The sequence below is a fragment of the Eulemur rufifrons genome, chromosome 2 (genome assembly GCF_041146395.1).
Source record: "Eulemur rufifrons isolate Redbay chromosome 2, OSU_ERuf_1, whole genome shotgun sequence".
NCBI classification, from domain to species: Eukaryota; Metazoa; Chordata; class Mammalia; order Primates; family Lemuridae; genus Eulemur; species Eulemur rufifrons.
This window is the reverse complement of record NC_090984.1, coordinates 13,290,034-13,317,943: the sequence shown is the minus strand read 5'-3', so window position 1 is coordinate 13,317,943 and position 27,910 is coordinate 13,290,034. Positions and strand designations below refer to the sequence as shown.

At 56.4% G+C, this 27,910-nt stretch overlaps 2 protein-coding genes across 2 annotated transcripts in view; one reads left to right on the top strand and one right to left on the bottom strand.

The window, feature by feature from the left end:
- Nucleotides 1-5: 5 nt before the first annotated feature.
- Nucleotides 6-27,673, bottom strand: CERS4 (ceramide synthase 4). The gene is made up of 11 exons (XM_069479304.1): nucleotides 27,558-27,673; nucleotides 8,817-8,990; nucleotides 6,297-6,414; nucleotides 5,158-5,276; nucleotides 4,996-5,053; nucleotides 4,508-4,558; nucleotides 4,078-4,170; nucleotides 3,681-3,809; nucleotides 2,938-3,044; nucleotides 1,232-1,388; nucleotides 6-1,109 (listed from the first exon to the last, which is right to left on the bottom strand). Exons 2-11 carry the CDS (start codon nucleotides 8,987-8,989, stop codon nucleotides 924-926), a joined length of 1,191 nt encoding a protein of 396 aa, XP_069335405.1. The 5' UTR covers nucleotide 8,990; nucleotides 27,558-27,673; the 3' UTR covers nucleotides 6-923.
- Nucleotides 26,996-27,910, top strand: part of FBN3 (fibrillin 3) — an 85,869-nt gene continuing 84,954 nt past the window's right edge. Inside the window, exons 1-2 of the mRNA XM_069491413.1 lie at nucleotides 26,996-27,145; nucleotides 27,288-27,711. Coding sequence (XP_069347514.1) covers nucleotides 26,996-27,145; nucleotides 27,288-27,711 — 574 coding nt within the window. The remainder of the gene's footprint in view (nucleotides 27,146-27,287; nucleotides 27,712-27,910) is intronic.

The following is a 27,910-nucleotide window of genomic DNA, read 5'->3' as shown; positions in this document are numbered from 1 at the left end:
TTTCTGTTTATTATAGTGGTACCAGCTAGATTTTCATGCCTATAGCACATATCTCATTGGAGTTGCTATTGAACTTTATAAAAGGTCAACAATTGTACATGGCGCTGAATGGTTTTCCAAAGCGGCTTTAACAATTTAGACTCTCCCCAGTAATGTATGTGATATTGGGTGACCCCCTTGTCCCCATCTCTTCCAGGGTGACCCTTGGGAAGCCTGTAGGATTTTACCCTCATCCCCTGCAGTGTCCCCAGGGAGGCTCTGGTGGACCACGAGGGCGGGGTTCTCCCTGGGGTTGAGCAGAGGCCGTAGGGAAAAGCATGGGCCTCCCCTCCTGCTTAGTCCTGCTTAGTCCATGACCTCTGTGTGACCTTGGGCCAAGGACTTGCCCTTCGTGAGCTCAGTAGCTCCTCTGCAAGCCTGGTCTGCGCGGTGCTGACCAGTGGCTGCCCTGGGGTGGAGGGGAGGTGGCTTGTCTAAGGCGCTGGGCTGGGGAGCCAGGGACTCGCCTGGGTGCAGTGGGGATCTCTGTGCCTTGCTGCTGTCTGGGGCCCCTGGGAGTGGGCGCGCATCCTTGCTTGGGTGGCAGTGAGTATCCCATCATTGGGGTATGTACAGAGGCGGGGCCCCCTCACGGTCTCCGGGGATGGAGAAGGAGCTATGATAGGGACCCAGGTTCTCAGGCAGAGAATTCGGCTCTGTTCAAGTTTTATTGGACCCCTTTCAACCTGGGGCTCCTGCCTTTCGGCTCAGTTCAGCTGCCCAGAGGGAAGGAGGGAGGGAGGACGGGCAGAAGGAAAGGGCTGGAGACAAATCATTGGCCCTCCCGGCCCATGCCGGGTGGGGCCCTCCCTGTCTCCATAGAGATGGCCCAAGGGCCACCAGTCCAGGCAGCCCCTCTCGGCCGGCCAGTCCTCAGCCAGTGGCTATGTGGCTGGTGTGTGCCCGTTGGCCAGCCGCCTGGCCACCCGGCTCCGAGCGCCGTCAGTGGGGGCTGCCCCGGGCCCTCGAGCTGCCCCGTTCTTGAGCTGTGGACATTCCTGAGCTGCCTCCTCCTCTTCGTCCTCCTCGGAGTCTGACGACTCCACGTCGCTGCGCACATCCTTCTGCATCTGGGGAAAAGGGAGGAAGGAAGAGGAAGCTTGGAGCAGGGAGGAGCTTGGGGGCTGGGCTGGGCTGGGCTGGGAACCCCAGGGAGAGGCGCACGCCCCAGCCGCCCCCTGCTTGGCCGAACCTGGCCCTTCTTTGCGAAGCTAAAGAGCATGCGCAGGATGAGGAACGACCAGAACACGTGTAGCAGCTGCAGCATCACCAGGAGCGCGTTGAAGAAGTAGTAGGCGAAGAAGGGTTTCCAGTTCATGATGGACTCGTAGTATGTGGTGTAGAGGATCCTACAGCCGGAAGGATGGAGGGGCTTCACCAGCGGCTGGAGCCTTCAACTTGCATGGCCTCGCCTGCTCTGGAACCTTCTATGACTCCCCAGTGCCTTCTATGCTTTTCAGCTGGGCGTCCAAAGTACCCCTCTCATCTGCTTATACTAAAACAGGATGTTCACTGGGAACCCCGAGGTGGGGCTTAGTACCTTGGCTCTTCCCTTGGGTGGCCCTTTCACACCTTCCTTCCCTTCCTTAGACCCCCTGCCCCCTCCTCCAGCAGGTGGCTACCTCTTCTGCTCATCAGCTACAGAGAATGTTCTTGAATGCCTCCCCTGCCCCCACTTTCCTCTTGAAACGCCTCGAAAGGTGAGGCTGTAGCAGCAGTGTCCCCCGCTCTATCCCCTAATCTACTCCAGGGTAGCCAGTGACCTCGCCTTACTCATTCAAGAATACTTAGCCCCCGGGGGCAGGTGCAGCAGGTTCCTGCTCTATCTGCAAACAGCAGGGGAGCCCCAGGACGGCCCCCTCTGGCCACACCTGGGCCCCAGGTGACCCCATCTGGGCTCACAGCTGCAAACACCAGTCGTGGGCTGGCGACTCCTACATGCATTTCTCTCCCAAGAGTTCCAGACTGGTGTACCCACCGCCTCCTCGGGGACAGGGAGCACGGGCCCCTCAAACCCAGCACTGCTGAGCTCCTGATGCCTCATCCAGAGCTTCCTGGGCTTGTTCCCATCTCCTGGCCCTGGGGGCACCCCCCCCCCCTGCACCCCGGCCCCCTGCTCCTCCTGCCTGCCCAGCCTCCCGCAATCTGTTCTCCCTGCAGCCACCAGAAGGCACCCGTGAGCACCTGAGTCAGGTCCTGTACCTGCCTCTCTGCCCACAGCTCTCGCCTCCCTTGGGGTCAAAGCCCAAGTCCCCTTGCAGCCCCTAAGACCCTACACAACCTGCCGCGTCCCCTTCCCTCCCTTCCCTCCCTTCCCTCCTTCCCCTTCCCCCTGACTGGCTCTGCTCCAGCCACACAGGTCTCCTCTATGTTCTTAGCACACATGTGGGGCACAGTCTAGTCTCAGGGGCTTTGCATGTGCTTTTCCTCTGCCTGGAACACTGTTCCCCTATGATCAGCAAGGTTCCCTTCCTTACCTCCCTCCAATTGAACTAAGCCCCCCCCCGCCCCCGCACACTTCACATGCTCTGTCTGTCTCATTGTCCAGCTGCCCCCACCCACGCAATGTCAGCTTCACAAGGTCAGGGATCTTTGGGTTGCTACCTCTGCTGTGTCCTCAGTACCTGGCACATTCAAAGAGGTTCAACAAATATTTACGAGGCAAGGACTTTAGTGAGCTGGCACCCCTGACCCCTCCTCTCTGTCCATGTTCCCAGCACACTGGGTAACAAGGACTGTGCCTAGTTGTCGCCCTCACCTCTGGGCCTTTGCACATGCTGTGCCCTGAGCCGGGCACACCCTTCTCTGCCTCTTCCGGGAAGTCTCCCAGCTGATACCCCCAGCAACCTGTGGCAGGGTGCCAACCTTCCCGACCCCTCCGCGGGAGGGCCAACTCACTGGGTGGGGAAGAGCACCAGGCGGGTGTAGAAGAAGACCAGGGAGAAGATGAGGAAGAGGGTGTCGCACACGAGCCGGAAGCGTGTGTAGTTGAACATCTTACAGGCCTGGGGAGGGCAGCAGGAGACATGGGCTCAGGACCAGGGACCAGGGACCAGGTGGGATGGGTGGGGCCAGGGAAGGGGGGGCATCTCTGATGGAAAAGGGCTATAGGGAGGAAGCAGGTGGGTTGGTACCTTGTCTCCAGGAAATGCCTTGAAAGGTGGGGGTGGGGTGGGGTGTGTGCAGGTAGAACTTTACCAAGGCTAAGAAGGGCTGGACTTCGTCTCCCAGGAAGGAGGAGGCGGGGCTAGGGGGTGGGGCCTCATCACCCAGTCACGCGTCCATCTTCCAAGAAGAGGGGCCGAGCTTCACCTCCCAGGAAGGCTGAGAGGGATGGGGCTAGGGGCGGGGCCTCATCCTCTCAGGAAGAGGGGCGGGGCTTCATGCCCCATAGAGGCCTAGAGGGGCGGGACCTCATCTCCAAGGAAGGCTATGAGGGGCGGGGCTTCATCTCTGGGGATGCTGAGGGTGGGGCCTCTTCCAGTCAGACTGAAAGGGGCGGGGCCTCACCTCCCAGGAAGGATGAAAGGGGCGGGGCCTCCCCCCCACTCAGACTGGTGAGGTCGGGACCTCATCTGCAGGTGCACCAGGGAAGGCTGTGCAGGACGGCTGGGAGGGGGTCAGGGAGGGGCCGCGCCCACCTCCAGCAGGTAGTCGCTGGAGTCATGCAGCAGCAGCACCAGAGAGCCGATGCGTAGCAGGTTTGAGCTGTAGGAGAACGTCATCAGAAGGATGGTCACGCAGTGATGTATCACCTGCTCCTTGAAATCCTATGGGAGATGGTGGGTCACAGAGGGCCAGGCTCCGTGGATGGAGAGGCCCCAGCCCACGGGCCTGGAAGCAGGTCCTCTAGGGCAAGGGGAAGGCCTCGAGTGGCCTGGGCCCCACAGACTCTATGCCTCCTGCTAGAGGCACCCAGGGGATCTCCGGGTGTGGTTTTTGAGGCCACTCCTCCCCATCCCAGCTCCCTGTCCAGAAACTGGGTCGCGACTCCTGCATGGTGTCAGTCCCCTAGCTGGACTCTTGCCCTGGCCTCACCTTGCGCTTGACATCAAAGGGCAGTGTGATTAGCAGCGAGATGTAGAAACCCAGTTCCAGGATGTACCACCAGTACAGGGCCGGCTTCAGGGTCTGTGGTGGGACAGGGCAAGGTTAGCTGTGGGGCATGAAGGTTCCGACCAGGCAGGGGCATGGCTCAGGGCCCTCTCTGTTTGCCCAAAACCACTTGAATCTTCATGAGCTCCCCGTCCCTGGAGGTAATCAAGGGCAGTGGCTCTGTAGCAGCTACTGCTCTGAGTTTCCTGACCCCTTGGCCCCTCTCTCTTCCACCCAGGAGTCAAAAATAGTCAGAAGGTGGGACTCAGAGGGGAATTATGCTGTAATGTCTGGGTTTGGCTCTTGTACCTATGGCTGCAGGAACTCTAATCACCCTGACACCTCGAGGCTCCGTGCACCCTTTGCCACTCACCTGGTTTGGGTAATTGTCCCAGCACCTTGCTGGCGTCCACAACCACGATTCCTGCAGGGAAACAGGTGTCTCAGGCCACGCAAGGGTCAGAATGCAGCCTCCCACCCTGAGTCTGGGGCATCTTCGGGGCTTCCATGGCCTCGTACAGTTGCTTTCATTCAGCCCTGCTGCCTCCTGCCTGGTTATAGCTCTGCCTTTGACTTTCGATTGGGGGCTCACTCACTGCAGAGCCCCCAGGGCCTGGTGACAACTAGTCCTCACTGGATGCCTGCTGAGTCAGCGTTCACCGTGACCTTGCCAAGCTCTCTCTACCCTCTGCTGTTGCACATGGATTTCTTCCTTTCTGGCTGTACCCTCTCCATACACACACACACACACACACACACACCCCTGCCCCTGCCCCTGCCCCTGCCCAGATCCAGGCCCGGATCACAGCAGGTGCTTGTGGGACAAGTGGATGGGACAGGTGAGCAGTCAGGTATACTCACGTGGTATAGGACCGAGAAGCCACCGACAAAGGCACACAGATAGAAGACAAACCTCCAGCTGCAGGCAGGGAGGAAGCCCGTGAAGAGCTATCAAAAGGGCAGCCCCCCACCCCGCTGCATCGCACCCCAGGATCGCCCCCTCAAGCCCCACCCTGGCCTTACCAGGCCTCGCAGAACTTCTTGGTCAGGCGGGGCCGATCCTGGTTCCGGCGTCTCCGGAACCATCGCTGGGTCTGCCGCAGCGTGAGGCCACACTGGGCGGCTAGGAGGGTCAGCTGGGGCTGGGGAGGGGGCCGTGGGGGCTAGGGTCACAGAGGTCCCCTGGTGGCTTCCCACTCCTGTCCCCAGACAGGCAGGACTCGGCTCTGCTCTCCCCTCCCCTGCAGCCCCAGATCTTGCTTATAGGGTAGCCATGTCTACTATGAAGAGGGAATGGGGATGTCACAGGTGGGGCCCCCCTAGAATACTTGGGCTTTATGAGAACTATCCCTGTTTACTGGACAGGCAGCTCACTGACGAGGAAGGGGATTATGACAGATGTCGGGGTGCAGCCCCCACCACGAGGCATTCCTACGCCCCTCCTGAAGAGTCAGGTCTCATCCCACCGCAGGCAGGCAGTTGAGACCTTGCTCCCCACCCCCTAGCCCTACCTGCAGAGGGAGATCGACAAGGGAGGGGGAATCGCTCTGCAGAGGCTGCCCTGTGCCCCCAGGGTGTGGGATCTTCGCCATTCCCCAGCTTGGTCAGGACCCAGCCTGGTACCTCCACAGCCCAGACCCTGCCCACCCGGCAGCCACACCATGGATGGCAGTGGAGGGCAGGCCACAGGGCTGCCATTGTCACCTCCCCCCTCCCCTCCCCAGAACAGTCAGGCCTTCAGTTCCATCCCAGGACAGGAGAGAAAACTGTTCCTCCTACTCCAATCCCAGAATCTGTCCATTAGGTAGCTGTGTCCCCTGATGATTAGGGGAGCTGAGAGGTGTGCAGCCTCACCTCCCAGGGAGGTGGGAGGGGCGGGGCCCGACCTCCCAGGGAGGCTGGGAGGGGGTGGGGCCTAATCGCCCAGGGAGGCTGGGGCGGGGCCTAATCGCCCGGGGTGGGGGGTGGGGCTGGGAGGGGGCGGGGCCTAATCTTCCAGGGAGGTTGGGAGAGGAGGGGCCCCATCTTTGGGGAAGCTGGGGACACAGGTAGAGTGGAGAGTAGGGGGTACTGTGGGGGTACCAGAGGTCACTATGACTCCCCAGGCCCCATCCACAGGGCAGCCCTGCTGGCCCATGGGGATGGGGGAGAAGAGCTCTCACCTCCTTGGGACTCCGCCCTTCCGTGAGGAAGTGTCTCTCCAGCGTGGTGTTTGGCTTCACCGGCCTCCTGGTCTGATCCCGCACACCCAGCAACCGGCTCAGTGGCAGGCCAACAAACCTGGGAGCAAGGGAGACGGAGCCCATCAGCCCAGGCGAGAAGGGACAGGATTGTGTATGTGTAGGACCATTTTATAGGTGGGGCAACTGAGTCTTGGAGGGGCCAAGTTACCCCCCAAAGGAACATAGTCTGCACATGGCAGGGTGTGTACGACTTGGGGTCTTTCTTCTCCATCTGAGCAGAGGGTTTGGAGGCCCAGAAGCAAAAGCTCATGGGGCAGGACCCAGAACTTTCCATTGCTATTCCTGGCCTCGCACCCTGGTTCCCTGGAGGGGTAGCGTGGCTGTTGCACAGGACCAAACAGAGAAAGGCAGCTGGACCTGTCTTCAGGATGGGGGTGTGCAGACCAACTCGAGGGGTACCCAGGCACTTTCACCCAATCCCAAACCAGGTGTGAGAGTCCCCTAACCGCCTGTCTCATGGTGGCCTTTGTCCTGGTCTGTCCCCTACCAGGCTGGGAGCTCTCCATGGGCAGCGGGTAGGATCTACTCCCTCTCATAATCCCCCCAACTCCAGGGTGGGCACTTGGAGCAGGGACCCTGGCCAATCATCACATTGGCCACAAGGGGGCCCCTAGAGCCCACAGGTGGGGAACAAATTTCATATCAACCGTGAGTGGGTTGCAAAATTAGGATTCACTTTTTTTTTTTCTTTTTTGAGACCAGAGTCTTGCTCTGTCACCCAGGCTGGAGTGCAATGACATCATCATAGCTCACTACAGCCTCCAACTCCTGGGCTCAAGCGATCCTCCTGCCTCAGCCTCCGAAGTAACTCGGGCTACAGGTGTGTGCCACCACACTCAGCTAACTTTTCTATTTTTTGTAGAGATGGGGTCTCGCTCTTGCTCAGGCTGGTCTTGAATTCCTGACCTCAAGGGATCCTCAGCCTCCCAGAGTGCTAGGATTACAGGCATGAGAACCATGCCCAGCCAGGATTTACTTTTGTTTAAAACAAAACCTCTGCCTACGTAAGTGGGAAAGGCTATGCCCACCCCCACCCCTGTCCTTCACAGAGGCACAGGATGTCTTTGGAATGGGGTACTCCCAACCTCAGATAAGGCTATCACTTAAATATTCAACCTGCCCTGCTGTGTGACCTTGGATAAGTCACTCAACCTCTCTGTGCCTGTGTTTCCTCTTCTGTAAAATGAGGATTATAATAGCATCACCGCCTAGGGTTGCATCATGGAGTTAAGACACATGAACTGCTTCAAGCTGTGCATGGCATGGGGTAAACCCTCAAAAGGGAGTCTGTTAAATCAATGTAACTTCAGAGGGGAGACTGTGGGGGCGGCGGGCATTGGGGGAGGGCAGCTGAGGGTAGTGGGCAGTCAGGCGGGGTCTCAAGCAGGAAGGGGGCCTGACAAGGCAGGTCTGGGAGCCGTGACCACAGCAGCGGTCCACGTGGGAGAGGGCAGAGCCACCTGGCACAGAGGGAAGGGGCCCCAGGAGAGATGCCCACACTGCAGGAGGAGAATCTTGGCCAGGAGACAGACCCCGAGAGAGAGGAGGAAAACTGGTTCTGCACAGGGTCGGGATCACATGAAAAACGGCTGAAAATTCATGGGGTTTGGCAACTGGGAGGTCACTGGGAACCTGGGCAGGTGGCACCTGCGTACCTGGGGAATGGGAAGCCAGGCTGCAGGCGGGTGAATGGGGGGGAGCGGGGGATGAAAGGGGGGGCCAGGCTGGGCGCGGTGGCTCACGCACTTTAAAAGGCCGAGGCAGGAGGATCACCTGAGCTCAGAAGTTCAAGACCAGCCTGGGCAACATAGTGAGACCTCATCTCTGCAACAAAAATTTAAAAATTAGCCAGGCGTGGTGGCTGCACCTATAGTCCCAGCTGCTTGGGAGGCTGAGGCGGGAAGATCACTTGAGCCCAAGAGTTTAAGGCTGCAATGAGCTATGATCACACCACTGCACTCCAGCCTGGGTGACAGACTGAGATTCTCTAAAAAATGGGGGCTGGATCGAGGCAAGGTGTCAGGAGGAGCCAAAAGTGGGGGGATTTGGAGAAACTTATCCCCAGGAGACAAAGGGAGGAGGTTCCCAAGGCTTTGCTTCCAGGCAGGAGGGAGGGGGCAGGGACTTCTCCACTTGTCCACCATGTCTGGCCTCCACAGGCTGCGCCTTGGTCAGCAAAGTGGGCGTATGTCCTCCAGGGTCCCATCTGCATTATGAAGATGCCAGCACGCCCACCCCCCAGCTGCAGCCAGGGTTCCCATAAACCAGCAAACAGAGACCAGAAGTGTGGGTGGGGGCAGCTGGGGGCAGGGTGGAGCTGGGAAAAGTGCTTTGGTGCAAAGTCACCCAGGACACATTCGGAAGGCAAAGGGTGCACGGGGCAGGAACACACCCACGAACAACAACAGGGGTGACAGGCTGTGGCACGCAGATACTCACCTCTCAAAGGTGATGCGCAGGGCCAGTAGGACCAGTGCCAGGGGCAGGGCCGCCAGCATGTCCCGGGGGTGGGCGTAGACCAGGCCATCCCTGTCCTCCAACTGGGCCCACGATGTGTTGGGCGGTAACCAGAACCTGTCCTGCCAAAGCCACTCGTTGAAGGTGGACAACATCCTGCAGACAGACACACGTTCCAGTTAGCAGAGAGCCCTGCAGATGGGGCGGGCGGGGCGAGGCGGGAGCCACGGAATTCCTCCTCCACCGCCATCAGTTCCACTGACAACCAAGAGGTGGGGCTGGAAGACCCGCCTCCTTCTGCCAGGGACATTGGAGCAGCTCTCCGGTCTCAGAAGGGCAGGGCCTTGGCCACCACCCCAGCCTCATCCCCTCCGTTGCCTGTTGCCCAGCAAAGCATTTATTTTATGGCCAACATTCAAGGCAGATGAGGGCTGTGTCCTCTCAGGCAAATGGCTAGACCTCTCTGAACCTCAAGTTCACCTGTAAAACAGGAACAGTAATACCCACCTCTCAGCACAGCCTGGTAAGGCACACACAGTGCTTAGCGTTGTGATTTTTAAGAAGGGTGGTAACTATACAGCTCAAAGCAATAATTATTGTTCTGTACTTTGCAGACGCCAAAATGGTATTCAGAAGTCAAGGGAGTGGTTGCTTGGGGTTCAGGGAACTTGAGTCCTCAAACGTCCAGGAAGCTTTCCTTCCACTGCAGGAAGCTGCCTCTGACACAACCCAAAGATGGAGGTTTAAAGAAATCCGGAGTGCCCGTCCTGGCCATCCTATGGCAGGCAGACTCCCCTTTAGGTAGGAACGTCGGTGGTCTCATTGGCTGTCCCAGAGGACGGGCTGTAGGTGGGTAAAAGAGCCTGCCACATGACCGAGCTTGCCGGATAACAGAGCAGAGACCAAGGTGGGACAGCTGCCCAACAACAGCAGCCTGGGAGGTGGCTCCAGCCTGCGGCACCTGAGCCTGCTTGAGGAGCCCAGAGAGCTGCTCCCTTTCCTGAGATCTTGAGCTAAGTGTCCAGACATCCACACCGATCCGCACTGTTTGTTTATTCATCCATTCACTTGTCCATCCATCCATCACCCATCCATCCATCCATCCACCCACCTGTCTGTCCATCCATCACCCATCCATCCATCCATCCATCCACCTGTCTGTCCATCCATCACCCATCCATCCATCCATCCACCTGTCTGTCCATCCATCACCCATCCATCCATCCATCCACCTGTCTGTCCATCCATCACTCATCCATCCATCCACCCACCTGTCTGTCCATCCATCACCCATCCATCCATCCATCCACCCACCTGTCTGTCCATCCATCACCCATCCATCCATCCATCCATCCACCTGTCTGTCCATCCATCACCCATCCATCCATCCATCCACCTGTCTGTCCATCCATCACCCATCCATCCATCCATCCACCCATTCGGGCAAGAGATGTTCTCCAATTGACTTGTACATGCCAGGTCAGGATTGGGCCTTGGGAACACAGCAGAGGAATAAGCACTTTCCTGTCCCCGTGGAGCTCAGAACCCCACAGAGAAGGCAGCCAATAGACGAGTAAACAGATTCCCAAATAAATGAGATACCGGCGTGTAATGGGACCTGGTAGGAAACAAACAGGATGTTGTGATTTCAAATGTGGTCAAGGTAATTAGCCAGGCGTGGTGGTGTGCACACCTGTATACCTGCTACTTGGCAGGCTGAGGCAGGAGGATTGCTTGAGCCCGGGAGTTTGAGGCTGCAGGGAGCTATGATTGCACCACTACATTCTGGTCTGGGCAACAGACTCTGTCTCTAAAAAATACATAAATAAATGTGATCAAGAAAGGCCTCGGCTGGGCGTGGTGGCTCACGCCTGTAATCCTAGCACTCTGGGAGGCCGAGGCAGGTGGATCGTTTGAGCTCAGGAGTTCAAAACCAGCCTGAGCAAGAGTGAGACCCCGTCTCTACTAAAAAATAGAAAGAAATTAGATGGACAACTAAAAATATATAGAAAAAATTATCTGGGAGTGGTGGTGCATGCCTGTAGTCCCAGCTACCTGGGAGGCTGAGGCAGGAGGATCGCTTGAGCCCAGGAGTTTGAGGTTGCTGTGAACTAGGCTGACGCCACGGCACTCTAGCCAGAGTGACACAGCGAGACTCTGCCTCAAAAAAAAAAAAAAAAAAAAAAAAAAGTCCTCTCTAGGGAGGTGCCATCTGAGACTTAAAGATGAGGTGGTCTTGGGTTTGTGTAGGAGGTGAGGCTTGGGGGAGGGGCTTTCCAGAGAAATTTCCATCAGGCACAAAGGCCCTGCGGCCAGAGGGAGCTTGGAGTGTTGGAAGACCAGCAAGGAGGCCCCTGTGGCTCCAGCAGAGTGAGGGAGGGAGGGAGGGAGGGCGGAGAGAGGGAGGACACCTGCCCATCCCTCCCTCCCTCCCTCCCTCCATCCACCCATCAGCCCATCTGATTTCTGGATCCACTGCAAAGTGGGCAGCAAGCCACACCACCCCTGAACACTTCAGCATGCAGATCATTAACTAGGGTTCGAAATTTGCTTATTTTTTTTTTCTTTCAAGGTAAAATTTAGCCAAGTGAAATGCATACACCTTAACCCCACAGTTGCTGAGTTTGGACAAATCCACATACCTAGCTAACCTAATCTCCTACCACAAATGTTCCTTCCAGAAAGTTCCCTCCCGCCCCTGGCTGGTCCACCCCCAACTCAGTCCTCCAGAGGTAATTTCTGTTCCTTTTGAATTTTTTGGGTCATCTTAGCTTACTTTTGCCACTTCTAGAACTTCATATAAAATGGAATCGCACACTGTGTCTTTGGGCCTGGCTTCTCTCACTGCGGAATCTTTTTTGGGATTCGGCCACATTATTGCATCTGTTAGTAGCTTGAGGTTCTTTTGTGTCGTTGCATTGTATGTAGCGTGTGAGTGCACCACAGTTGGCTCACCGTTGCGTGTTGGTGGGCATTTAGGGTGCTTCCGAGTGCTCTGAATGGTCGCAGACGTGTCTTGTGTGAACAGAAGCTTTCATTTCTCTGGGTCATATGGTGGTTGCATGTTTAACTTTATAAGCAATAACCAAACTGTTTTCCTGGGTGGCTGCGCCATTTCACACCCCCCACCAGTGGAATATGGGGGTTCTGTTGCCCTCGGTGTCACTGTGGGAGATGGGAAGCCCCAGGGTGTTGGTTCTCATGCAAGGAGTGGGATTCCAGAGACAGTTTGGAGGTAGAGCCCCCGAAAGAGTTGAACACCTTCAGGAAAGGAGCCAGACACGGTGGCTCATGCCTGTAATCCCAGCATCTTGGGAGGCTGAGGTGGGAGGATCGCTTGAGGCCACGCATTCAAGACCAGCCTGGGCAACATAGCCAGACTCTCTTCTCTACAAAAGATAAAAAAAAAAAATCTAGCCAGGCGTGGTGGTGCACACCTGTAAGTCCCAGTTACTCGGGAGGCTGTGGCTGGAGGATCACTTGAGCCCAGGAGTTCGAGGTTGCAGTGAGCTATAATGACACCACTGCATTCCAGCTTGGGTGACACAGTGAGCCCCTGTCTCAAAAAAAAAAAAAAAAATCGTGTATATTTAATGATGTACGACATGATGTGGTGTTATTTGTTGTTGTTTTTTGAGAAAGGATCTCACAATAGCCTGGTAAAACAAGAAGGGGATCTGGCTGTACCCATTTTTCAGATGGGGTGGCTGAGGCCCAGGGAGACAGTGTCACAGGGAATGAAATTTTCAGAGAACTGAAAACTGAGGAGTACAACCCTAGGCCTCATTCTCTCCCCTCCCCTTGGAAAGAGAAGTCTGGGCCTTGCTGGCCAGGGGCACCTTGTTACAGCCACACCAGCACCCCTCCCCTATGCCAGGCCTGGCCCTAAATGTTCTAGGTGCGGGGGACTCTGGGCTGCTTCGTCACACTTCAGGGAGGGCACCTGTCCCACTAATGGGTGAAGACATTGAGGCTCTTGGGGCTTTGAAGCATTGGGACCAGGACTCCGGCCAGTTTGATGGGCTCCGGAACGTGTTCTCTTCGCAAACCACAGCATCTCTTATTTATGCCTCAAGAGACAGAGACAGGCTAGCGAGAGGGCAGGACTTCTGGGGCCAAGACCTCTGCAGGCAGGACTTATCAGTCCGAAGCTCCCTGGGAGGGCTCCCTCGTTTGGACAGTGAGTTTCTGTTCCCCTTTCTGGCCTCCTCAGGAAGGGGTGGGCTTGCTTCAACTGAGGGGACTAGAACTTGACACTGGTCACGCTACTGCCTGGCTGGCTCCCAATAGCACAGTGAGCAAAGGAGGGCTGGGGAGGATGCTTTCACTGGATCCAAGGCAGGGCAATCATGGTGTACCTCCAGGAGGAAGTGACAACTGAGCCAGGTTTTGAAAGTTGCATAGGAGTTTGCCAAACAGACAAAGGAAGTGTGTAAGCCCTCTGACGGCAGAGACCTTGTTCCCTTTCCCCACCATTTTGTGTCCTCAGCACCCAGCATGGTGCAATAAATGAGTATTCTAGGCAGAGGGCAATATTGGTGAAGGCTGGGATGGGTGACATGGTGTGGTTGGAGCAGGGTGTCAGCCAGTGAATGGTGGGCCTTGAGGCTGGGGACATCAGCAGAGGCCTGCTCTTGCATGCTCTCCTCTGTCCCCTAAGCTCACTGTGACTTGCACATACCACGGTGTGCAAGGACCCGTCCAAGACCCTTGGCGTCCCCCAGTGGGTCCCGGGCAGTGGGAGGGCAGTTCATAAACACTCCGTGCTGGCATCGCGACTGATCCCGCCTCACCTCTTTACCCAGTCACGTGACCTTGGGCAGGTGACCTGGGCTATTTGTGCCTCAGTTTCCTCTTTGGTAAAATGAGACCAACCATAGCTCCCCTGCCTTATGGAGTGCTTGGGAATGACTTCCAGGGTGGAGTGAGCGCCAAGTACAATTTAGTGGCCGTGATGTTTACCAGTAGAGAGGAGAATATTCTGGAAAGGAGGGGCGCTGGCCTGCAGTGGCTTCTACGTAGTTCCTCCCGGCCCCTTAGGACCCGGGTTCCTGGCATCCAAAGCGCCTCACGCTGCCTGGAAGCTCCCCCTTGCCTGGTCGGACTTCCCTTACAGCTGCAGCTAATGTGTTCAGGCGGGGCTGGGCCAGAGCAGCCTGGCGGGGTCATTTGGAGAGTCACTGGGTAGGTGGGTGGCTGGGCCAACGTGACCAGCCCAAAGCCTTTATTCTCCTGTCAGCCCACCCGCCCCCGAGCCCGGCTGCAGCCTGAAGCCTCCCTGGCCCCATTCCCAGCTCTGCCCCTGCCACCTGGGAGCCAGACTGATAATCCTTCTTAGTGGCTAAAAATACCCCCAAACTGGGGGAAAGAGAGGGAGCTTTGTACTGGCGTAGGGTGGGGACTGGGGATGAGCCAGGAACCCTGACCCTGGCCAGGAGTCTGAGTGGGACACTCCTCGTCCCCACTGTGCCCCTGGCCCCCCACTCCCACCACCCCCCAGGGCCCCAGAGTTGCTTGATGATCACATTGGTTTGTTTTGTTTTGCTTTAAATCTAGCAGGGAAATGTAGGACTTGCCTGGGGGTGTGAGAAAGGAAATCAATTCAGACCCCAGATGTCTCTCACACACACACACACACACACACACACACACACACACGCCCAGCAGCCTGGCCTGCTGCCTGGGGTCACCTGATTCCTGCGGCCAGAGGCCCAGGCGGGAACACGTGATGTACCCTGAGGAAGGGGGTTGTTTGCAGATAACCACAGCCTGCCCCTGTGCTGGGCCCCACTGTCCCTTCCTCCTAGATGGCCCTTGCTCCCTGAGCAGGGCCCCCGTGCCCACAGGCTGCTAATGAACAGTCCAGGACATTAGCACGCCGCTCTCCCTAAAGGCCCCAAGGAGGACCCCAAGTCCAGGGATCTGCCTCTCCCCAGCCCCTCATATTTGGGCAGGTTCCTGCCCTCCCTATGCTGGCCCAGCCTCCACTGCTCCCCAAGCTCAAGTTGGCATAACCCCTGCCCGTTGGGACCCCAAATTACCAAGCTCATTTCTGCCCCAGGGCCTTTAATAATCTATCACCCCAGATAGCCACGTGTCCAGCTATTTCATGATTTTCATCTTAGCTCAAAAGTCACCTCCTCCAGGAAGTCTTCCCAGACTACCACCAAAGAGGCCCAATGCAGTCCCTTCAGCCCTTTTGTCCCACTTGGTCCAGTCTCCTTGTTTACCTGTCTGCCTCACCCCAAGGCAATATGCCTCAAGAAAGCAAAGAAAGTCGTTTTAATCACTGCTATACCCTCAGAGCCTCAGCCGGGACTGGGCACACCATTATGTGTCAACTAAATGTTTGCGAAGTGGATAAATGAGTGGGTAGAACAGGTAGATGGACAGGTGAGTAGGTGTGAGGACATTCACTCAGGCGGTCAAACTCTAGAAAAAAAACCCATCTTCTCTTTAGTTTTTTAGAGACAGAGTCTCGCTCTGTCACCCAGGCTAGAGTACAGTGGGGCGTGATCATAGCTCACTGCAACCTTGAACTCCTGGGCTCTAGCCATTCTCCTGCCTCAGCCTCCCCAGTAGCTGGGACTACAGGTGCGCACCACCATGCCTGGCTAATTTTTTTATTTTTTGTAGAGATGGGGTCTTGCTATGCTGCCCAGGCTGGTCTCCAATGCCTGGCCCCAAGCGATCCTCATGCCTCAGCCTCCTAAAATGTTGGGATTACAGGTATGAGCCACTGAGCTCGGCCCCACCTTCTTTAACAGGCAAGGTTGGCTTGATCTCCGAGAATCCCTCCCCCCCCCCCCCCCCGCCTCAGGAACTGGGAAGCCCAAGGCTAAAAACGAGAAGTGATACAGGTCACAGGTCATCCAGCCAGCAAGGGAGAGAGTTAGGGCTGGAAGCTCCCTTGGGTGGGGAGGAGACTGCTCTGCTCCTCCCAGTGGGCTCAGGGGCCTACAGGACCCTGTGGAGTCCTCCCCTGGCCTGTGTTTGCCCATCAAGCTTTCCCCAAAAAGCAAACTCCTGTTTCTAGCCACCGCTCTAAGCTTTCAGGGTGTCAGGAGCTCAGTGTAAAATTTCTTAACGTCTACCACCCTCGGCAGGCTCAGGGGCCTCAGTGAGCCGGGCAACGTCCCCTGGCATCCCTGGCCTTCTCTTCCACTGCACTGCAGCTGCCCACCCAACTCTGGCCTGGTACTAGCTTCAGGGAGGAAGCAAACAGAGGCTCCCTCCCTCCTCACTCTTCTAGAATCATCTGTCTCCCTTCTATAGCTCTATTCGAGTTCCTGTGTTATATCGGCCATGGCCATCTAGCTGCTAGGATTCCGAAGACCAGCCCCCAAGGTCCCAGCTTCCAGGCCTTTGCATATGGAGGTACCCCCCGCCCATGGCCCCCCTCCCCTCCCCCAGGGCCAGCTCCTACTTGTTTTTCAAGCTCTGGGTCTGATTGAATTCCCTACTTAAGAGGCCTGCCCTGCCCTTCCCAGCTAGGCAGAGCCCCCTGCCCACCCAGCCCACCCCCATCACATGCCTCTGGGCCAGCCCTGGCTCTGTGGGGCTTGAGGTGCTCGTGTCTGGCTCTGGGTCTGCCCCCAAACAGTGACGGCCGAGCCAGGGTGAGACATCACGGGGCCCCCAGCATCGCAGAGTCGGGGATGAGGAGGTTTCAAGGACTAAGGGGAGAGACAGGATGAGGTCTCTGGGGGCGGGAGGTAGTTTGAAGGGAAAAATGAAGAGTCCTCAGCCCCAAAGGCAGGGGACTGGGGTGGTGCTGGTGCTGGTGGTGGAAGTAGGATTTTTTGTTTTTTGTTTTTTTTTTTTGAGACAGAGTCTTGGTCTATTGCCAGGGCTAAAGTGCTGTGGCCTTAGCCTAGCTCACAGCAACCTCCAAGTCCTGGCCTCACGAGATCCTCCTGCCTCAGCCTTCCCAGTAGCTGGGACTATAGGTGCAGCCACCACGCCCAGCTGATTTTCCTATTTTTAGTAGAGACGGGGTCTCACTCTTGCTCAGGCTGGTCTCGAACTCCTGACCTCAAGTGATCCTCCCTCCTCAGCCTCCCAGAGTGCTAGGATCACAGGTGTGAGCCACCACACCTGGCCTGAGTGTTATTTGCACAGGTGCATGATCAAGCATATATGTGGGGTGTGACTGGAGTCCACTTGGGCATTACAGTTAAAGAAAGAAAAAGTAGCTTTATTGAGGTGCAAGAAACAACGTGCAAGAAACTATGTGTTTGAAGAGTGCAATCGATACATTTTGACAAACGTACACACCCACGAAGGCATCTCCTCCCTCAAGACCATGAACACATCCAAATGCCCCCAAATCTCCTTGTGCCCCTTTGTGGCCCCTCCCTCTGCCTCTTCCAGTGAAAGCCGAAGCAACCTTGATGTCCAACAGTCGGGAATCAGAAACCTCAGCATCCCACCCTATGAAATATCACATAAGAATTTGAAAAGGAAAAGGAAGATATGACTGGGGTGAACCCTGAGGACATTATCCTCATTGAAATAAGCCGGACACAAATGGACCAATACTGTGTGTTTCTGCTTATAGGCGGCCCCAGAGTCATCAGATCCCACAGAGACAGAAAGTAGAATGGTGGGTACCAGGGGCAGGGGACGGGGAGGGAGAGTTACAGTTAGCATTGAATTCAGAATTTCAGTTTGGGGCAGGGCATGGTGGCTCACGCCTGTAATCCCAGCACTCTGGGAGGCTGAGGCGGGAGGATCACTTGAGCTCAGGAGTTTGAGACCAGCCTAAGTAAGATCGAAACCCCATCTCTATTAAAAATTGAAAATTAGCCGGGCGTGGTGGCACATGCCTATAGTCCCAGATATTCGGGAGGCTGAGGCAGGAGGATCCCTTGAGCCCAGGAGCTGAGGTTGCTGTGAGCTAGGCTGATGCCACTGTACTCGCCTCGGCAACAGAGTAAGACTCTGTCTCCAAAAAAAAGAAAGAGGGCCGGGCGCGGTGGCTCACGCCTGTAATCCTACCACTCTGGGAGGCCGAGGCGGGTGGATCGCTCGAGGTCAGGAGTTCGAGACCAGCCTGAGCAAGAGCGAGACCCCCATCTCTACTAAAAATAGAAAGAAATTATATGGACAACTAAAAAATATATATATACAAAAAAAAATTAGCCGGGCATGGTGGCGCATGCCTGTAGTCCCAGCTACTCGGGAGGCTGAGGCAGTAGGATCGCTTGAGCCCAGGAGTTTGAGGTTGCTGTGAGCTAGGCTGATGCCACGGCACTCTAGCCCGGGCAACAGAGTGAGACTCTGTCTCAAAAAAAATAAATAAATAAATAAATAAAAATAAAAAAAATAAATAAACAAAAAAAAGAAAGAATTTCAGTTTTGCAAAATGAAAAGGTTCTGAGATTGGCTGTGTAGCCACGTGACTACTATTTAACAACACTGGACCATGCCGCTAAAAATGGTTAAGATGATTAGGTTTTATGTTACGTGTATCTTACCACAATTGAAACAATCTTTTTAATTTTAAAAATGACCAAAGGTGGAGTGAGGTGGAAGAAGAGCTACGCTCATGACTTGGGAGGACTGTGGAGTTAAAAAAAATAAATAAACAAAAGAAAAGCCAAGGCATACTAATGGCCTAATACCCAATTTATGCAGTGGAAAGCCACAAGGGTTCTGCTTCTGATGACGGCAGACTTGCCACATCAGACCAGCCCTTTCATAGATTACAATGATAAATTCCGAGCTAAATGTCAAAGACAACTACCTGAAACCTTTCCTGCTTCAATGCCCAACCTGGTAGCCACTAGCTACAAGTGTGCCTATTTAAATCTAAATTGATTAAAATTAAATAAAATTACAAATTCAGTTCCTTGGTTGCACCAGCAACATTTGTATACTCAGTGGTAGGCCAGTGGCTGCTGTATTGGGCAGCGCAGATGTGGAACGTCTCCATCACTGCGGAAAATTCTACCGGACAGTGTCACTTTAGGGAGTGACTAAAAGCAAAAGTTGGATGGGAGTCTATAAATGGAAGACAAAAATGGCACTAGGTGAGTTTTCCATTTTTTTTAACTGCTATTCATTGGTGACACAAACTGGCTTAAAGTATAAGAGGACAGGGTCCAAGGGGACCACAACAGCTCGACAATAAAATAGAAATAGCTAGGAAAGAAAAAGCTAGAGAGGTGAAACCACAAATTCTACACAGAAACTCTGTGTAAGTCTCTTGCTGACCCTTGAACCGTGCATGCTGGACGCATTCCAACTAGCCCAGTTAAGGCTAAAAAGAACGAAACCAAGATTTCATCTGTCACCCACCACAAGGGAAACAGACTTTAGAGTTTGAGTCCAGCCAGGGTAATTGCCTGGTAAAAAAATAGTTACATCTTTGTTTTTAAAAAAAAAATTCAATGCTCTTCAGAGGAACATAACAGAACCCAGAGTCTCTACAGCCCATCTTTCACAATGTGCTGAACACAATCCAAAATTAATAGACAGATGAAGACATAGGAAAACATGACCCACACTCAAGAAAGAAGGAAATTAAGGGAAACTGACCCTGAGGTGCCCCAGATGTTGGAATTAGCAGATAAGGTCCTTGAAGCAACTAGTATAAATATATTCAAGGATGTAAGGATGAATTAGCTCCTAATGAATGAATAAGAAACCTCAGCAGAGAAGTAGAAACTACAAAAATGTACCAAACGGAAATTATAAAACTGAAAACATACAGTATCTGAAATCAAGAATTCACTGTGTGGGCTTGATAGCAGGTTTTAGATGATAGGAGAGAGTTTGTGGGTTCTAGGTTGTGCTCTGATGGTATCTCTCCGTCACTCAACCTGAAGTATGACACCTGCCCCTACTTCTCTCACCAGCTGGTGGCTGGGTCCTTTTCCACCCCTTAGTGACGGTGTACATGGAAGCAGCTTCAAGTAGGGCCAAAGAGCTGCGAAGCCAGACTGTCCTCTGGGAGAACAGGCTCTGCCCATGCCCACACCAGGGATTACCCAAGGCACCACCAATCAGCAGCACTGGTACCATCCCACAAATTGGCCAGCAGACACTTGCTCCGGGACAGCCCCCGACTCCCTTTCCCATTGGAAATGTCAGCCACGCTCTGAGCAAAATGCTGTTATCATTCCCATTTCGCAGATGAACAAATTGAGTCTCGGAGACACTGAATCATCTACCCAGGGTCACATTGCTGATAAATGACCAGGCTGGCATCTGATCCCAGCTCTGTGCCACTGGGCATTCCAGATGGACGTGGGCTCAGAGAAGCTCTGACTCGTGAGCTCAAGTGATCCTCCAGCCTTGGCCTCCCACAATGCTAGGATTACAGGCGTGAGCCACCGCGCCCCACCAACTCAGAGAAACTCAGTGCGTCGGCAGTAGCCTCAACGTTCTTGGAAAGCAACGCCTGCCTTCGTGCTTCTCCCTCACCCCTCTCTCTCTCCCCCTACCCTGCCACTTTGGCCTTTGTCTTTTAGTCACCAGTGACACCCACCCATGGCCAATTCCCTGTGCACGTATCCGGGACCCCCTTAGCACATCCCCCTTCATCCATCCCTCCTTCCAAGAACCATGACCTCCTGGGTCCCCTCCCCTCCACTGTTCTGTCTCCAATTCGAGCTGGTTTTTCTCCCTTTTAGCCCCACACGATGCCGAGCCTGGATTCCCTGGCACTGTTCACTCTCCCTGGGAAATTCACCCACCCTGAGCCGCAGTCGGCACATCCATGCTGCTGGTTTCCAGATTTCTGCTGCTCCCAGGGGGGCCAACACCACCTGGCTGTGCCCTGTCCGGACTTGTCACGCTGGAGTCATCCCCCATCCAGCCGGCTTCCTCCGATCCTGTGGCTTCTTGGCTAAGATTCCGCCATCCACCCCGTCTTCAGAGATAGGAATCTGGGAGTCATCCCAGACTCTGCTTCGCACACCCTGACACTCAGCCACTCACCAATTCCTGTGACTGCGTCTGCTTTCCCTGCCCGACTCTCACGGCCATGGTCTCTTGGCTGAACCATGGTGGCCACCCCTGCCTCTGGTCTTGCCACGGTCACCTGCCCTCATGTTTTCCTTCTGACCCACAAATCAGACCCTCAGCTTTAAATCCTGTAAGTGCTCCCACTGGCCCAAGACTGTGCTCCCCAGTGTGCCCCTGGGCCTTTGCACATGCTGTTCCCCCTACCAGTAATGCCTCCCTTCTCCCTGCCAAACTCCTCCCAGTTCTGCACGACTCTGCTCTCTAGACACTTCCTCTAGGATGCCCTGCCAGTTGCCCCTGGGCTGGGTTCGGGGCTCCTCTCCTGTCTTCCTCAGAACTTTTGGGGCAATTTTCTATCTCCCCCAGTATCCCTGTGATGGAGACCTCTCCATTTTCCCAGCCGCTGCCACACGATGGGTGCCTGGGAGCTGTCCACCGAATGGATGAATGAACGCGGTTCAACCGAGACACCCAGGATCCCAGAGGACAGCTTAGCTCCACACTGCGACCTTCCCCCATCCTCTTCCACCTGCTCCATTTATGCTCCCACCTCTCTCTTCACAAGGCTCACATTGCTTTTTTTTTTTTTTCCTTAAGTGCATTTATTTTCAGATGACATTTGCCCTCCCTCCCTTAAAGGGCAAGGCAGCATCAGTATCACGTGCACAGAGTGGCCGTAAAAACAACAAAAACAAAACGAAGTTCAGTCCTGGCCAGTCCCTGATGCTGCCAAGGCTGCCAGCCTGGGCCTCCTCGGGTGCTCCTGGTTCAAGGGGAGGTTGGCAAGCGCTTGTCACCTCAGCTTTAAAGACACAGCAGCAGCAGCCTCTGGCCTCGACTCTGAGATTCTCGGGGGGGCGGGGGGTGGGAGGTCCACAGATGGATCGCCAGGGTCCGTTCACAGCTGAGAAACATCACTCTGATGCAATACCCAGATGCCACCAGGACTTTACCTAGGCTGTTCCATCCATCTGAGTCACTACCCACCATTCCCACTATCTGCTGCCTGGTATAGGTGACCCTTCAGGGAAGCAGCTTGCCTGCCGCCGCCGCCGCTTCCAGGAAGCCTTCCAGGACTCCCAGGCTGGGTCAGGAGCCTCCTCTCACCCCGAGGGTCTGTGGTTCCTCCGTTGCACCCAGGTTACTCTACTCTCCCTTGTAATTGCCCAGGGATGCGTCTGTCCCCCCACTGGCTGGGGGGCTTCCAGGAGTGCAAGAAATATGTCTGATTCCTGTCTCAGCCCATCACTGGCTCTGACTCAGGCTCAGCTCAAATGTCACCTTTCCAGGGAGGCCCTGACTACCTGCAATAAAGTACCCACCCCCCCACGCTCCCATCACGTTTCTGGAAAATTCCAGGATATGTGGGAAAGCCCTAAATGTCTGGGGCTGGGGGGAGGGGGGCGGCCTCAGACAAACCCGGACATCTGACTCTGACTCCTTTCAGCCCCGGCCAGGTCCCCAGGGAGCTGCAGCAGCAACAGGTGTCAGGCACTAGGTGCTTCTGTCAGCTGCGTTTTGCAACTCGGGAAACTGACGCATGGAGTCACCCAAGGTCATGAAGTAGGAAGTGGAGAGAGAGCTGGGATTTGAACCTGAGCCTGACTGTTGCCTGTTTCCAGAACCCGTTGTGTTTGTTTTTTGGTTTTTTTTTTTTTTTTGAGACAGGGTCTTGTTCTGTCTCCTGGGCTGGAGTGCAGTGGTGTGGTCATAGCTCACTGCAGCCTCTAACTCCTGGCCTCAAGTGGTCCTCTTGCCTCAGCCTCCCCAGTAGTTGGGACTACAGGTGTGTTCCACCACGCCTGACTAATTTTTCTATTTTTAATAGAGATGGGGTCTCGCTCTTGCTCAGGCTGGTCTCGAACTCGTGGCCTCAAGTGATCCTCCCACCTCGCTCTCCCAGAGTGCTGGGATTACAGGCATGAGCCACCGCACCCAGCGGGAACCTGCCTTTTAACTGCCACCTCATGTGGCCCCACCCCAAGGCTATCCCCACAAAGCCAAGTCACAGCCAGGAGTACCCAGATGCCTGTCATCATCTCACATTTATTGGGCACCTACTGCATGCTAGCTCCACACTGGGATCCCAGCAGGGAGCAGAGCGGACAAGGATTCCCACTCCCACGGAGCTGATGTCCTGGACGGGGTGGGGCCAAGGGGACAGCAAAGACTCTATGTTTTGTTATTTGTTTTATCAGGTGGTGACCACTGACGCAGAGAGAAAATTAAGTCAGGAAAGGGAATCAGGAGCCAGGCAGTCGGGAGGGAGCTGCAACTGTTAAAGAGGGAGGCCAGGAAGGCCTCCCCAAGAAGGTGGAGAGGTAGGGTAGGAAGCCAGAGGATAGAACATTCTAGAAAGCAGAAACAGCCTGTGCAAAGGTCCTGAGGCAGGGCATGCATGCTGGATTCAAGGCACAGAGACGAGGTTCATGTGGCTGGAACAGAGAGGAGCGAGCAGGAAGAGGTGAGATCAGGGAGGGGACAGACTTCCATTCAGACCTGCTGTTACCACCGTCTCCGATGGAGAATTGAGACCCAGAGGCCTGCCTGTCTCCCCAGGTCGCCGTCCACGCGCCATCTCCCGACAGCCCAGCCCCCATGCCCCTGCCCCAGCTGTCGCCCACTGCACCCACCAGGACCACAGAGCAGGACCAGGGACAAGGGGCACCCATTCCCGATTTGGATGGGGACAAAGGCGACAGTCCTGGTCACAGTCCCCACAGGTGGGCGCATGCCCCAGTCAGTGGTAGGGGCTGGAGGGACTGGGGTTCGCGGAGCGGGGCCAAGTCTTTTCTTTCTCCTCCACCTGGGGAGCGGGTGAGCGCAGGCTGGTGGCTGGGCCATTCTCAAAACACACCTGCTTGGTTTTTGCCATTGGTCCTCCAGGCCCGGAGGAGCTGCCATCCCTGCATCTCTAAGGCCTCTGAGGACGTCCCGGCTCCTCCCCCCCCAGCTCGGAGCCCGGGCTGCCACCCACCCAGCTACTGCCAACACCTCCTCCTCCTCCTCCTCCTCCTCACTGCCCCTCATCCCCCTCATTGGTATAAAAAATTTTTTAAAAATTAGCTGGCATGGTGGCGCACACCTGTGGTCCCAGCTATTCGGGAGGCTGAGGCAGGAGGATTGGTTGAGCCCAGGAATTTCGAGCCTGCAGTGAGCTATGATGATGCCACTGTACTCCAGCCTGGGTGACAGTGAGACCCTGTCTCTAAAAGAAAAAAAGTACCAAAGTGAAAGCAGGAGAGCCCCACAGCCTCTCACCCCTTGAGTAAGATCCTCTAGGCTCTGCTGTGGCTGGACTGGGGGGCCCTGAGGACACTGAGCCCCTGCAGCTGCCCGTCTCTCTACTCTCCCAACTAACCTCGCTCACCCCGCTTCAGCCACCCCGGCCTCCTCGCTGTGCCTCCAACATGCCAAGCTTGTTCTAGCCTCAGGGCCTTTGCATGGGCTGGGGCTTCTTCTTCCAGATATCACCTGGCTGGCTCCTTTTGTTCTTCAGGCCTCATCCCTGTCTCTGTCGCCCTCTCCCCACAAGGGACATCAGCTCCGCAAGCTTCACGTGGTTCACTGCCAGACACAGTCCCTCCCAATTCAGGTACTTCTAAGTGTGTGCTGAATGAACAATTGAGTGACGGACAGACAGACAAGGGTGGAATGGAGGCAGGGCCTGGTGCAAGGCAGAGGAGGGGTCCCCAGGGTGTGGCTGGTAGGACATGATCCCTCTTCAGACACACAGTCATGGGACCCTAGACCAAACTTTGGCTTCAGGATTCCAGGAAGGGGTAGGGAGTGAGAACAGAGCTGAGCTCTGGCCAGTTCAATGTGAGTGACAGCATCATATTAACAAAGGTATAGAGTCCAAAATGGGAGAGGGGAAAGGCCTCCTCTATGCTGCTCTGGGCAGATCCAGGCTGCGTCCGAGGGGCCTACTCAGGAGTGGAAAGGAAGCCCACGCAGAAGGGCCTGGGGAAGGGAGGGACAGCCACATAAGGGAGTAGAACCCCTGTCCCTGAATTATCCAAACAGGGGAATCAGAGACACTGGTGTTCCCTTCGTCCTCATGAAAGCCCTTGCTCCCTTGGCTCCCAGCTCGCCGCCCTCCCATGCTCCCTCCACTGCCTCCCAGGCTCCCCGGGGCCTGCTTCTCCAAAGCCCGCCCATGCCACGCCTCCTCCACCTGCATGTCTAGCCCACCTGCACACCCAGTGGCAGCCCAATTTCCAACGGCTGGAAGCAGATTGCGGACTCGTATCTAAGCCCTCTGTGCAGTCTGTGGCTATTCACACCTCTCCAAGATCCACCCACGCCTTGCACATCCACCTCACCACCTGGTCCAGCCCATCAGCCATCGCTCACTTGGACCAGCGCAGCCCCCTCCACCCTGATGCTCTAACTCCTGCCCTCGACCCCCTGGGCTCCAAACGACCACCCAAATGCCCTGTTCAAGGCCAGCAGGCTGCCTCTGCCCTCTCCAGACCTCACCACCCTGGCCTCACCATTCCTTCCTGGCTCTGCAATTTTGCCCACTGGTCTCTCTGCCTGGTTAACTCATACTCATCTTTAGCAACCCAGCCAGCTGTCACCTCCTCCAGGAGGCCTTCCCTGACTTCTCAGGCTGAGGCAGGTGACTCCGCTGGGCTCCCTCCCCACCACCCTAGGCGTGGCTCTGCGATATTTCACTAGCCTCTGCTTCCCTGGTGCGTACTCCCAGCTGGGCTCAATTCCTTTACTTAGGGTGGGGTGACTACTATTATGCCATTTTACAGGCAGAGAAACTGAGCAAGCGGAGGTGAAGTCACTGGCCCCAAGGCACTGAACTCAAACTGGCAGGACAGGGTTGAAGGCAGGTTCAAGCCCTGGCAGCAGGAAAGGGAACAGCCTGTAGTGCCCCAGATAAGAGGGGAACAAGCCAGCGTGGGCCTGCCTTCCTGTGTCCTCCCAGGGGTGGGAGGAGGGGACCTTGGCCCACTCCTGCGGCCAGAGACAGTCATCCCAGCGGCTCCTGCGCCAAGTGCTCACTCTGTGCCAGGCACTCGGCCAATCGCACACTTTATTCAACCTGCAGACAGCCCTGGCCGGGAGGTGGGCACTGTTCTGAATTTCTCGGACAAGGAAATTGGAGGCCACGGCCTGAACTCCCATCTGGTGCTGGAGCCCTCCCCCATGCCCTGGGGGTGGTGTATGTGGCTGCCACCAGAATCTGCCAACCTCTTTCCTAGCCACGGCTTCCTTTGATCCAGTAACACCCCCAGGGGCAAGTCTGAACAACCCATTTTACAGATGGGCCAGATGAAGCTCAGAAACCTCTCCCACTCCCAACTGGTGCTGGAGCCCTCCCCCATGCCCTGGGGGGTGGTGGTTGTGGCTGCCACCAGAATCTGCCAACCTCTTTCCTAGCCACGGCTTCCTTTGATCCAGTAACACCCCCAGGGGCAAGTCTGAACAACCCATTTTACAGATGGGCCAGATGAAGCTCAGAAACCTCTCCCCGGGGCCCAGGTGTGCTGGGAGAGGCTCCTGGTAACACCTGCGGCCCCATATTTATTCACAACAGCTGTTCCTAGAAGGGAACCAATATGAGGCTGGGCAGGCTGAAGGTTTCAGACACCTCCACAGTCGGATTTTTATCTTGGGGCAGGCCCGGTTCAATGAGTCCAGGTCCCCTCAGCGTGGCCCCCTGGCCACCATGCTCAGATGCCTGGGACATGACTGTGGCTCAGAGTGGGGTCTTGGGGAGGCCGTTCCCCCATCTCGTGGAATCTCACAGATTTTGCAAGCCCCAGCTGCTACTCCCCAACCCAGCAATAATAGGCCCCTCTATACTCCTGCCTACTCAGGACAGAAACCTACATGCGCTTTTCCTCCCGCCCCACTTGCAAACGGGCAGGGAATCCAAATGATGTTCTGCCAAAGCGAATCCCCCATTCGCCCACTTCCTATCACACGCTCCGGCGGGGGCCAGGCCAGCAGCCTCCTCCCCCATCTTCAACCCACACCGGCTACTGAGATTTTCTTCTGAAGACACAATCGGATCATGCCACTGGCCGGTTCCAAGCCTCCCGGGTCCCTGCCGCCTCGAGAATGGATTCCACACACCCCTCCCCACCTCCAATCCTCCCTCTGCGCCTTTCAGCCACGTTGGCCTCTTTTCTGCTGGGCAAACACTACGGGCTGGGCCCTGCCCCGGGATGTCGCCCTTTCCTGGGCCTAAAAAGCCCACGCTGGCTGGCACAATCAGCCCAGATGGCACCTTCTCCGAGAACCCCTCCCTGACGCCGGTGTCGACACCTCCATCCTTGCCCCGGCTGTCTGAAGCTTCTTCCCAGCGCTCAGCCCGGGTTGGAATGACGTGGTTCTCCGGTTAAGCGGTTCTCCGAAGCCGCCTACGCGGGCCGGGCTGCGGGTCCCCAGGCCCCGCACGTCGGTGGCACCCAGTAGGCGCCCACACGCCCGTGCCGCTCCGCCCGTCTACACTGCCAGATTCCCCCGCGTCACGCGGCTCGGATCGCCCCCTCTCCTCCGCCCCGCTTCGCAGCTGCGTCCTCGGGCCCTCGGGAGGATCGGGGCTCCCTCGGGGAGGCGGTCCGCGTCCCGGACCGGATGGGGAAGCCCCGAGAGGGCAGTCCGGGCGGGGTGATGGGGGCCGGAGCCCAGCTGCGTCTGGGGGCCGGGCCGGGGCCGCCATGGCCGCGGAGGCGGGGCCCGAGCCCGCCGCGAGGATTGCGTTGGGGACCAGGGGCGCTAGCTTACCTGGGGGCGCGGGCGGCCGGCGCACCGAGGGCCCGCGGCGGGGCGGGGGACGCGCGCCTGGCAGCGGACTCGGAGAAGCAGCAGACGCGCCGCCAGCTCCGGGCAGCCAGACTCTGCTCCCGGCCCCGCCTCGGCCCCCCGCTGGGGACATTAGGCGGGAGGGAGGGGGTGCGAGGCGGGGCCGGGGGGCGGGGCCTGGAGGGGCTGGGCGGGGCCGGGCGCGGGGACCTCTCGGCGAGCCCAGGCCCCTCCCCGGACCCCCAACCGGCCCCTCCGGGCCCCGCCCCCCGCCCCGCCCATGGTGCACCTGACCCGGGCGCAGCTGCGCGTCTCCAGTCTGCGCTTTATCGCTC